This window comes from Procambarus clarkii, chromosome 31 (assembly GCF_040958095.1).
Source record: "Procambarus clarkii isolate CNS0578487 chromosome 31, FALCON_Pclarkii_2.0, whole genome shotgun sequence".
Lineage (NCBI taxonomy): Eukaryota > Metazoa > Arthropoda > Malacostraca > Decapoda > Cambaridae > Procambarus > Procambarus clarkii.
Window position 1 is genome coordinate 39,789,349 of NC_091180.1, and position 12,621 is coordinate 39,801,969.

The 12,621-nt window shown below is 43.5% G+C and overlaps 1 protein-coding gene across 6 annotated transcripts in view; it reads left to right on the top strand.

The window, feature by feature from the left end:
* Nucleotides 1-12,621, top strand: part of LOC138370361 (probable cytochrome P450 49a1) — a 150,180-nt gene that overhangs the window by 89,121 nt on the left and 48,438 nt on the right. For all 6 annotated transcript variants that reach the window (XM_069334717.1, XM_069334718.1, XM_069334716.1 and 3 more), the window contains 2 exons: nucleotides 3,274-3,350; nucleotides 10,834-11,023. In XM_069334717.1, the coding sequence (XP_069190818.1) occupies nucleotides 3,274-3,350; nucleotides 10,834-11,023 (267 nt within the window). The remainder of the gene's footprint in view (nucleotides 1-3,273; nucleotides 3,351-10,833; nucleotides 11,024-12,621) is intronic.

The window sequence follows — 12,621 nt, forward strand, 5'->3', positions numbered from 1 at the left end:
CCTCACCCTCACCAGGGTGACCAACAACCGGTAAAGCGTCCTGAGCAGTGGCATCTGTACCCTCCTTGTCTGCATTTCCTTCATCGTTCTGATCTAAGTTACCTTCACCGGCCTCATTCGCACTGGGAGTCACTCCCACAGACGTTTCACTTACAGAGTTGTGGGTTACTTCATCTACCTCACCTGGAACTACAGTAGTTACAACAGTGGGTTCATTTCCTGATACACTATCCTCTATTAATGGCGGAAAGTCATGTTTATGAAAAAAAGTTGATCCGTTCTGATGCCTCCACCTGGCAGGCAGCAGCCATGTGACCAGTACGCCCACACTTAAAACAAGTTTGCATTTGGCCATTGTATATAAATTTAATATAATGACCTGCTACTGACATTGATGAAGGAATATTACGGTGAAGTTCCATCTTTACTGTTCGTGTTCCATTAAAACACCCTTTCCCTGGTCCATAGGTATATTTATTAAAACGAACATTTTCCACATTCCCATATTGTTCCAGTATGTGTATAATAGTTCTATTCAACATTTCAAATGGTGCATCCCTCACAGAAACGTATGTAAACGTTTTGCTCAAATTAATCACTTGTACAGATCCTTTCCCATTAGGTAAACTTAAAATTTCATCATCATACTTCTTAAGAAACTCTGAAAACGCCACATTGTTTTCAAATTTCAACACCACTCTGTTCCCTGGCAGTGGTTGGTAACCAAATATTTCTTCCTGCTTGATCCCTGACACGTCACCCCGGCCTGCTTCCCTGACACATCTCCCCGGCCTGCTTCCCTGACACATCTCCCCGGCCTGCTTCCCTGACACATCTCCCCGGCCTGCTTCCCTGACACGTCTCCCCGGCCTGCTTCCCTGACACATCTCCCCGGCCTGCTTCTCTGATACATCTCCCCGGCCTGCTTCCCTGACACATCTCCCCGGCCTGCTTCCCTGACACGTCTCCCCGGCCTGCTTCCCTGACACATCTCCCCGGCCTGCTTCCCTGACACGTCACCCCGGCCAGCTTCCCTGACACATCTCCCCGGCCTGCTTCCCTGACACATCTCCCCGGCCTGCTTCCCTGACACGTCTCCCCGGCCTGCTTCCCTGACACATCTCCCCGGCCTGCTGCTCTGACACATCTCCCCGGCCTGCTTCCCTGACACTTCTCCCCGGCCTGCTTCCCTGACACGTCTCCCCGGCCTGCTTCCCTGACACATCACCCCGGCCTGCTTCCCTGACACGTCACCCCGGCCTGCTTCCCTGACACATCTCCCCGGCCTGCTTCCCTGACACGTCACCCCGGCCTGCTTCCCTGACACGTCACCCCGGTCTGCTTCCCTGACACATCACCCTGGCCTGCTTCCCTGACACGTCACCCCGGCCTGCTTCCCTGACACATCTCCCCGGCCTGCTTCCCTGACACGTCACCCCGGCCTGCTTCCCTGACACGTCACCCCGGCCTGCTTCCCTGACACATCTCCCCGGCCTGCTTCCCTGACACGTCACCCCGGCCTGCTTCCCTGACACGTCACCCCGGCCTGCTTCCCTGACACATCTCCCCGGCCTTCTTCCCTGACACATCACCCCGGCCTGCTTCCCTGACACGTCTCCCCGGCCTGCTTCCCTGACACATCTCCCCGGCCTGCTTCCCTGACACGTCACTCCGGCCTGCTTCCCTGACACGTCACCCCGGCCTGCTTCCCTGACACATCTCCCCGGCCTGCTTCCCTGACACGTCACCCCGGCCTGCTTCCCTGACACGTCACCCCGGCCTGCTTCCCTGACACATCTCCCCGGCCTTCTTCCCTGACACATCACCCCGGCCTGCTTCCCTGACACGTCTCCCCGGCCTGCTTCCCTGACACATCTCCCCGGCCTGCTTCCCTGACACGTCACTCCGGCCTGCTTCCCTGACACGTCACCCCGGCCTGCTTCCCTGACACGTCACCCCGGCCTGCTTCCCTGACACGTCACCCCGGCCTGCTTCCCTGACACGTCACCCCGGCCTGCTTCCCTGACACATCACCCCGGCCTGCTTCCCTGACACGTCACCCCGGCCTGTTTCCCTGACACGTCACCCCGGCCTGCTTCCCTGACACATCACCCCGGCCTGCTTCCCTGACACGTCACCCCGGCCTGCTTCCCTGACACGTCACCCCGGCCTGCTTCCCTGACACGTCACCCCGGCCTGCTTCCCTGACACATCTCCCCGGCCTGCTTCCCTGACACGTCTCCCCGGCCTGCTTCCCTGACACGTCACCCCGGCCTGCTTCCCTGACACGTCTCACCGGCCTGCTTCCCTGACACGTCACCCCGGCCTGCTTCCCTGACACGTCACCCCGGCCTGCTTCCCTGACACGTCACCCCGGCCTGCTTCCCTGACACGTCACCCCGGCCTGCTTCCCTGACACGTCACCCCGGCCTGCTTCCCTGACACGTCTCCCCGGCCTGCTTCCCTGACACGTCACCCCGGCCTGCTTCCCTGACACGTCACCCCGGCCTGCTTCCCTGACACGTCACCCCGGCCTGCTTCCCTGACACGTCACCCCGGCCTGCTTCCCTGACACGTCACCCCGGCCTGCTTCCCTGACACGACACACCGGCCTGCTTCCCTGACACGTCACCCCGGCCTGCTTCCCTGACACATCACCCCGGCCTGCTTCCCTGACACGTCACCCCGGCCTGCTTCCCTGACACATCTCCCCGGCCTGCTTCCCTGACACGCCACCCCGGCCTGCTTCCCTGACACGTCACCCCGGCCTGCTTCCCTGACACATCTCCCCGGCCTGCTTCCCTGACACGCCACCCCGGCCTGCTTCCCTGACACGTCACCCCGGCCTGCTTCCCTGACACATCTCCCCGGCCTGCTTCCCTGACACATCACCCCGGCCTGCTTCCCTGACACGTCTCCCCGGCCTGCTTCCCTGACACGTCACCCTCTCCTGCTTCCCCCTGACACGTCACCCCTCATCTCAGCTATCAGGGCTCGGGTGTTGAAACCTTCGTGACATCTTAGTGTAGTCAGAGACCACCAAACTGGCAGGTGTTGGTATGCGAGGCTTCCCTGCAACATTTTACCGCGTCTCTCATCAGGGAGGGGAGGGGGGGGGGGGATGAGGCTTTCTGCAACATTTACCTTACTGCGTCTCTCGCCATGGAAGGAGGGGGATAAATTCTATCTTGCAATGTTACAGTCCATCCATATAGCTGTCTCTGATGTTGCTAACTGGGCAGAGGTATATTTACCTCTCGACTCTCCCAACAGATGTGGCGGACTGCGGGACGACAAGAACGAGCTTCCTGGAGAGTTCATGGACGAGCTCTTCAAGTGGGCGCTTGAGTGTGAGTACTGGCGGCCTCTCTTACACCATCCTGGCTCCTTTATTATGTTCATGTTTTATCAGCTCAAATATCATTTTTAGCCGTTTAACTTTCACGTACACAGATAGTATCTGGATAACGTAGGTAAAGAAGTTTGAAAAATGCGGTTTTTTTCTAAAAATATTAAATATCCAAAAATAGGGAATAATCTAAATAACAAGATATTCAAACATGGTAATTTGATTCAAAACTAACTTTAAATATTCCTAGTCTTTCTTAACCCTGCATGCCCTACGGGAAATTATGCTTATATTCGCAATATATCCACCTATACAATGTTTAATGTAACAGATAATGTCTGTCAGTCTGTCTGTCTGTCTGTCTGTCTGTCTGTCTGTCTGTCTGTCTGTCTGTCTGTCTGTCTGTCTGCCTGTCTGTCTGTCTGTCGGTGACTAGGCGGGATCACCCACCGCCACTCTAAAAGAGAGGTCCTGTAGATAGCTCTCAAACCACCTCATCACGTAACCCGAGAGTCCTAGGCTAGCCAAGACCTGAAGGACAGCAGGATGTGATCCAGAGTCAAACGAATTCAGGATGTCAAAGAAAGCTTCAAGAGGCACCCCTCGTTCGGCGATAAGCGTACATTATTTGATGTACCAAGTTGAGGAGACAGTCCATCGTGCTCCTTCCCGGAGGTCGAAACCCACTGAAACCCTCTGGCAGGAGATTCGAAGTCTCCAAAGCTGTCTGCCGCTCTCTGAATGAATTCATACGGGATGGAATATATTGATGAATGATACATGGATTGATGAATGATACATTGATTGATGAATGATACATGGACTGATAAATGATACATTGATTGATGAATGATACATGGTGTAACACCACTCTAAAATGTAACACACTATAATGGAACACCACTATAATGGATACTAAACTAATAATGTAAACACTACTTATCCTGAGTAACACTTCCCCAAAGGTTGCACTTGGTAACACTGTTATGAGCTGACATATGATGGTTACACCGGAACTAAAAGGTACACTGCCAACAAGGAAATGCTAATACAGGATTAAATACGCTGCCACCATCTGCCTTTGGCCATTGAGACTATATCAAGCAACGTGGCAAGAAACATTGCTTGACTTGTACTTTCTCTGACATTAATTATGTCAAACAATTATGTAAACGGTTGTCAGCCACTATATCCAAAAGGCTAAGAGGATTCAACAATTGACACAGACGGGAAATTTAACATGAGTTTATTGAGATACCAACTTATGCTAATCACCACTTATAAATCCTACTCTAACACTGGCAAAAAGTTAAGAAATTTGGACATGGAACAAAACCTCAGAGATCACACACATTACCTTACGACCTCTGTCTCTCCCTCTGTCACCTCCCGATGTTCTCCACAGCCCTTTCTGGACCCCGGTGTCCGGCACTCTCCCCTTACTAAGTCCCTACAGGACCTCTATATACAACTCAACAGGGGGGAGGGGGAGACTTTCTGTTGCTACCTAGATCAGACATGCTAGGGGGGATCGGGCCACACGTGCATAAACACTTAAAAAATATTTAAATAAGCTTGTTTGACATTGACATTCACCATACACTCTTCAAGAGAGGAGTCATTAATTACATGTGTGACTGACCTCTGACCTGGCCAAAAGGGGGAGATCCAAGGATGTTTACACATAAGAATCTGGGGTCTAATTCCCTTGCAATGTTTGACAAGAATATCATGAAATATTACATACTTGAAACTATGCTGACTAAGACTAACCCAGGAATTTTTAATCAACATAAAAGATAATCCGGAGGTCATCTGGGCTGACCTCTTGGAGAAGGCTTCCCTGGGTGTGACCTCTAAGGGGGGGAGGTCATGGGTGTTACAATGGACTGATGAAAATTATACATTGATTGATGAATGATACATGGGATAAATAGATGGATGGATTTTAGGATATTAACAGAGAGATGGACAGATAGATGGATAAGTAGACGGATAGATGGATGGATAAATGAATGGATGAAAAGTTAGATAGATGGATAGATGGATGGATGGATGGATGCATAGTTAGATATATGATTAGATAGATGGTTGGATAGATGGTTGGATAGATGGTTGGATAGATGGGTGATTAGATGAGTGGATCGATAGATAGATAAATATATATATATATATATATATATATATATATATATATATATATAAATATATATATATATATATATATATATATATATATATAAATAAATATATATATATATATATATATATATATATATATATAAATATATATATATATATATATATATATATATATATATATATATATATATTTATATATATATTTATATATATATATATATATATATATATATATATATATATATATATATATATATATATATATATCAAACTGAAAACTCCTGGTCAAAATGGAAAAAAATGGTCCTGGGGACCATTCAGGCTTGTTCGCATATATATATATATATATATATATTATTAAATATGACCGAAAAAGTAAGATTAATAATTCTAACACGAATTTTCTCGATCTTTCGTACGTTTCTTTTCACTGTTGGTGGTAATTCAAAAATCAATTCTCCAAAATTCATTTTTATTTCAAGTCTGACGCGACACTTGAGCGCGTTTCGTAAAACTTATTACATTTTCAAAGACTTTAGTTTATACATACACAACTGAATAGAACTTACACATCTTCGATTTGTTTATATCTACATTTGAGTGAGGTGGATGGAGTGAGGTGGTATTAATAGGGTATTAAATTCCTAAACACAAGACAGAACACGAAACAATGGGTATTGAATGGAAGTGATTGTAGAAAGTCTATTGGTCCATATTTCTTGATGCTTCTATATTGGAGCGGAGTCTTGAGGTGGGTAGAATATAGTTGTGCATTAATTGGCTGTTGATTGCTGGTGTTGACTTCTTGATGTGTAGTGCCTCGCAGACGTCAAGCCGCCTGCTATCGCTGCATCTGTCGATGATTTCTGTGTTGTTTACTAGGATTTCTCTGGCGATGGTTTGGTTGTGGGAAGAGATTATATGTTCCTTAATGGAGCCCTGTTGCTTATGCATCGTTACTCGCCTAGAAAGAGATGTTGTTGTCTTGCCTATATACTGGGTTTTTTGGAGCTTACAGTCCCCAAGAGGGCATTTGAAGGCATAGACGACGTTGGTCTCTTTTAAAGCGTTCTGCTTTGTGTCTGGAGAGTTTCTCATGAGTAGGCTGGCCGTTTTTTCTGGTTTTATAGTAAATCGTCAGTTGTAGCCTCTGAATTTTGTCTGTAGGGATAACGTTTCTATTAACAATATCTTTCAGGACCCTTTCCTCCGTTTTATGAGCTGTGGAAAAGAAGTTCCTGTAAAATAGTCTAATAGGAGGTATAGGTGTTGTGTTAGTTGTCTCTTCAGAGGTTGCATGACGTTTCACTTTCCTTCTTATGATGTCTTCGACGAAACCATTGGAGAAGCCGTTGTTGACTAGGACCTGCCTTACCCTACAGAGTTTTCGTCGACTTGCTTCCATTCTGAGCTGTGGCTGAGAGCACGGTCGACATAAGCGTTAACAACACTCCTCTTGTACCTGTCTGGGCAGTCGCTGTTGGCATTTAGGCACATTTCTGTAGGGTAAGGCAGGTCCTAGTCAACAACGGCTTCTCCAATGGTTTCGTCGAAGACATCATAAGAAGGAAAGTGAAACGTCATGCAACCTCTGAAGAGACAACTAACACAACACCTATACCTCCTATTAGACTATTTTACAGGAACTTCTTTTCCACAGCTCATAAAACGGAGGAAAGGGTCCTGAAAGATATTGTTAATAGAAACGTTATCCCTACAGACAAAATTCAGAGGCTACAACTGACGATTTACTAAACTGCTGGAAAGACTGCTACCAAAATATACTAATATATATATATATATATATATATATATATATATATATATATATATATATATATATATATATATATATATATATATATATATATATATATATATATATATATATAGATTGATGCATAGATCTTATAAAGGAGACAGACCCCGGCTATGCCAGGGATCCCCCCTCCCTCTAATATACTAAAGAAGAGAATGTCTGTTTGTTTGTTTTGTTTGTCTGTCTGTTGTCCAAAGTTATAGTACAGATGCACGGAAGGAGGAATGGGTGCGGTACGGGATGAAGACAGGCTTCTAATAATCGCCAGAATTCAAACGAGAACTACTTGCCAGGAACACATTCAGACACCCAAAACAATATAAATCTCTGCCCACCCGCTACACTCCTCAATATTTCGAAAACAAATTTTTCAAACTATTTTTCTGATAGTGATATGCACCATTATTCACTGATCACGGAAAAAATTATGAATAATGGTTTATAGTTTTTGCCTCTTGTAGGATAAAAAAAAACGATCCTCCCACAGGTTCAATGGTTTCTAAAAACCATGTCTCTTTCTCGAGGTAAATGGGGGAACTATTTTGTAATATTTTGTAGTATTGTACACTTCTGAGTAGACAGACACAGAAAAAATAGGGGGAGAGAGAGAGAGAGAGAGAGAGAGAGAGAGAGTGAGAGAGTGAGAGAGTGAGAGAGTGAGAGAGTGTGAGAGAGAGAGAGAAAGAGAGAGAGAGAGAGAGAGAGAGAGAGAGAGAGAGAGAGAGAGAGAGAGAGAGAGAGAGAGAGAGAGAGAGAGAGAGAGAGAGAGAGAGAGAGAGAGAGAAAGCGAGAGCGAGAGCGCGCGCCAGCCAGCCAGCCAGCCAGCAAGAAAGAAAGAAAGAAAGAAAGAAAGAAAGAAACAGACAGATACAGAGACAGAGACAGAGATACATAAACATAAACTAACAGAGAAGAAAACCGAGACAGAGGCAGAGTCAGAAAGATACGGAGAGACAGAGACAGACATAGGAGACAGACAGGCAGAAAGAGACAAAAGATATAAACAGAGATATGAGAGATATAGACGGTGGCAAGAGAGATATGGACAGAGACCTGAGAGATATAGACAAAGACATGAGATATATAGACAGAGACATGAGATATATAGACAGAGACATGATAGATACAGACAGAGACATGAGAGATATTGACATAGACATGAGATGTACAGACAGAGATATGATAGATATAGACAGAGACATCAGAGATATAGACAGAGTTAAAGACTGAGAGAGTCAGAAAGAGACAGAGACAGAAACCTAGAGAGACAGAAAAAGATACAGAAACGGAGTTGGATAGGAATATGGATAGTGAGCTGGGTGGATTGCCAGATATATAGATAACTCTTAACATTTTGCATTTAGTTCATCGATAGATGAATAGATAGGCTGATAGATTAGTGGATAGATCTATAGATGGATGGTAAAGATGGATAGAAAGTTGAATGGATGGATGGATATATGGATGAATTGATTGATGGATATATGGATGAGTAGATGGAAGGATATACAAATAGATGGATAATGGGAGACGGGTACTCCCTACCATATATTCAAAAGGATGACCCATTAGTTGCTTTACATAATTGTGTTACTCACTCACACAGTATATTGTGCTACCCACTCACAGAGTATATTGTACTACGCCACTCACACAGTATATTGTGCTACCCACTCACACAGTATATTGTGCTACCCATTCACACAGTATATTGTGCTACCCACTCACACAGTATATTGTGCTACACCACTCACACAGTATATTGTGCTACACCACTCACACAGTATATTGTGCTACACCACTCACACAGTATATTGTGCTACCCACTCACACAGTATATTGTGCTACCCACTCACACACTATATTGTGCTACACCACTCACACAGTATATTGTGTTACCCACTCACACAGTATATTGTGCTACACCACTCACACAGTATATTGTGCTACACCACTCACACAGTATATTGTGTTACCCACTCACACAGTATATTGTGCTAACCACTCACACAGTATATTGTGCTACACCACTCACACAGTATATTGTGCTACACCACTCACACAGTATATTGTGTTACCCACTCACACAGTATATTGTGCTAACCACTCACACAGTATATTGTGCTACACCACTCACACAGTATATTGTGTTACCCACACACACAGTATATTGTGCTACACCACTCACACAGTATATTGTGCTACACCACTCACACAGTATATTGTGTTACCCACACACACAGTATATTGTGCTAACCACTCACACAGTATATTGTGTTACCCACTCACACAGTATATTGTGCTACACCACTCACACAGTATATTGTGTTACCCACTCACACAGTATATTGTGTTAACCACTCACACAGTATATTGTGCTACCCACTCACACAGTATATTGTGCTACACCACTCACACAGTATATTGTGTTACCCACACACACAGTATATTGTGCTAACCACTCACACAGTATATTGTGCTACCCACTCACACAGTATATTGTGCTACCCACTCACACAGTATATTACAGTGTAACAATACAACTTCATCACTATATTTTATTTTATAATTTTATGCTGAGTTATTTTGTTTACTGAAATTCTGTTACTAGTGCTATCTAGTAACAGAATTATGGTACAACACAACAAAGAATTATGGTACAACAACGAATTATGGTACAACACAATTATTATTATTAATTAATAATAATAATTAATAATAATTAATATATGACTTAATTGTTAGCTTAAGACCTGCCCGAAATGCTTTGCCTGCTATTGTCCTAGCCTGAATTGACCACTGAATCACAATCATACGTATATTTCACAACTTATTGCATCTTCGTGTATTTACACTAAACAAATATATAAATGAATGATGAAGCAAATTTAGAAAAAAACCTAATATCTATTATCTTCTTTTTATCTAATAAGTCTCCGTTTTATTCTGAATAGAGTATGAGGAGTGTGAATAATTGTGAGGCTTCTTGTCCTCATCCAATAAAGGAAACACTACTGTCATAAGTTACTTTCTCTGCCTGGTAAAAGTTTTTTTTTTACACTGATTCCGGTTTACTTCACTTAGATTTTCTTCCAAGTTTCATTCTGTCAGGTCTTGATTTACTAGTTTTCAATTCCTAAATATTTCTGTAATTTACTTTGTTTCTAAATTTTCTTACATGAAAGTACATCAGAGGCTTGACAGATCTGTTGATTTTGCATCCAAACTGCGATCAGTTTATAATCTGCATAAGATTTCTTTGAAAATATAAAGTTACGACCCAGTAGTCATGTTTGTGAACAGGTTCCACTGTGTTTTCTATTTTGGTGGAAACAAGAGCGTGTAAAAATAGTCCCAAACTACCCAGTAACATTTCTGAAGTAAACACATTTGTTAACAAGTTTGAAATAGATAAACATTTTTAAGCGGGAAACAAATCTGGTGTTAATTAGACTTTCCTCACATTCGTTACTCTGCCTTTTCCATAATCTCCCTCTTATTATTTTTCTTATCTTCCCTTCAGCTCTGTGCCTGGTGGCTCTCAACAAACGTGTGGGATGCCTGGAGGGCAGCGAAGAGGGACAGAGGATCATCAAGGCCGCCATCACCATGATGTCCTGTGCAAATGAGTGTGAATACGACATTCAGCTGTGGCGGTACTTTCCCACCTCGCCCCTCAGACGCATGTGGAAGGCTCACGACGATCTGCTCGAGTGAGTTCTTTCTACTTTAGCTAAAAAGCCAATAATATTTACCATCAAAATCATATACCTTGGCTTTGTGTAGGGCGTAAGGCCTATTAACCCCTGGAGAGTTATTGTGGCCACCTAAGTGGCTTAGTGACCAGTCAGACAGTACACTTAATCTGGAAACAGTCCAGGAGACAAGTAAAATCTGTACTCACCTAGTTGTGCTTGCGGGGGTGGAGCTTCGGCTCTTTGGTCTCCCCTCTCAAATGTCAATCAACTGCTGAACAGATTCTGGAGCCTATTGGGTCTATCAAATCTACAATTCAAACTGTGTATGAAGTCTGCCTCCCCCATCACTGCCTAATGCGTTCCATTTGTTAACTTTCTGACACTGAAAAAAATATAATGTCTCTGTAGCTAATGTGGCTACAAAATTTCCACCTCTTTTCCCTTGTTCGTGTTCCACCGGTGCTAAATAGTTTTCTTTGCCAACCCTGTCAATTCCTCTGAAAATTTTGTAGGTGGTGATTTTTGTTGGAAACCAACTTATGATTTATTTTAGTATTATTTTAAGAGATTAAATATATCAATTCTAAGCGGACTGTATTTTATTATTTAATGACAGCAGTAAACTTCCCTTCACACGTTTTGGGAGATTCATATTTTAATCTTACAGTAATTAAACTGTAGATTTTAGCTAAGATGTTAAATTAATCTACTAATGGTTAGTTGAAGTATATATTGGCTTCAGCTGTTTCCGTAGTTTTGACTGGTCATCGCACATCAGATACCCTTGGACACGTGAACTCTAGTGATTAATGACCTTTGGGTGGTCCTGTTGTGGCCATCTCAACTGTCTCATGTGGTTACACTCACCTGGGGATATCATATACCGTAATATCTGATGACTACAAATATGTGCAGGGGTTACACATGAACTTAGATTGTTATAATAATGAAGCTTACCCTTGTAGGTGGTGTCTCCATGTACTCTAACGATCTATCATAGTCACAGAAAATAATAGGCCAATATAATCAGAACTAAAATGACTACCTAATGTAGATGACTAATTAATGTAAATGACTAACTAATGTAAATTAACAATATATGAGGGCTTTTATTTTAGGGTTTGTACATGATGTAGAAATTTTCCGCAATTATGTCTCACCTTACTCTTCTGTCTTATAGGGAAATGAGATTTAGTTCTCGTAGTCTTTCCTTATAGCTCATACCTCTCCGTTCTGGTACTAGTCTGGTGGCATACCTCTAAATCTTCTCTAAATTTGCCTTGTGTTTAACTAGATATGGGCTCCAGGCTGGAGCTGCATACTCCATGATTGGTTTGACATAGGTGGTATACGAGTTTCTGAATGATACCTTGCACAAATTTATAAAGGCAGTTCTTATGATGGCCAATCTAGCATATGTCGCTGATGATATCCTTTTCACGTAGACTTCTGGGGAACAGGTTCTATGTGATATCAACCCCCAGATCTTTTTCACTATTTGACGTTTGCAGAATTTCACATCTCAGATGATACCTTATGTTCAGCCTCCTGCTCTCTTCACCTAATTTCATTACTTTACACTTTCCTGAGTTAAACTTTAGTTATCATTCTCT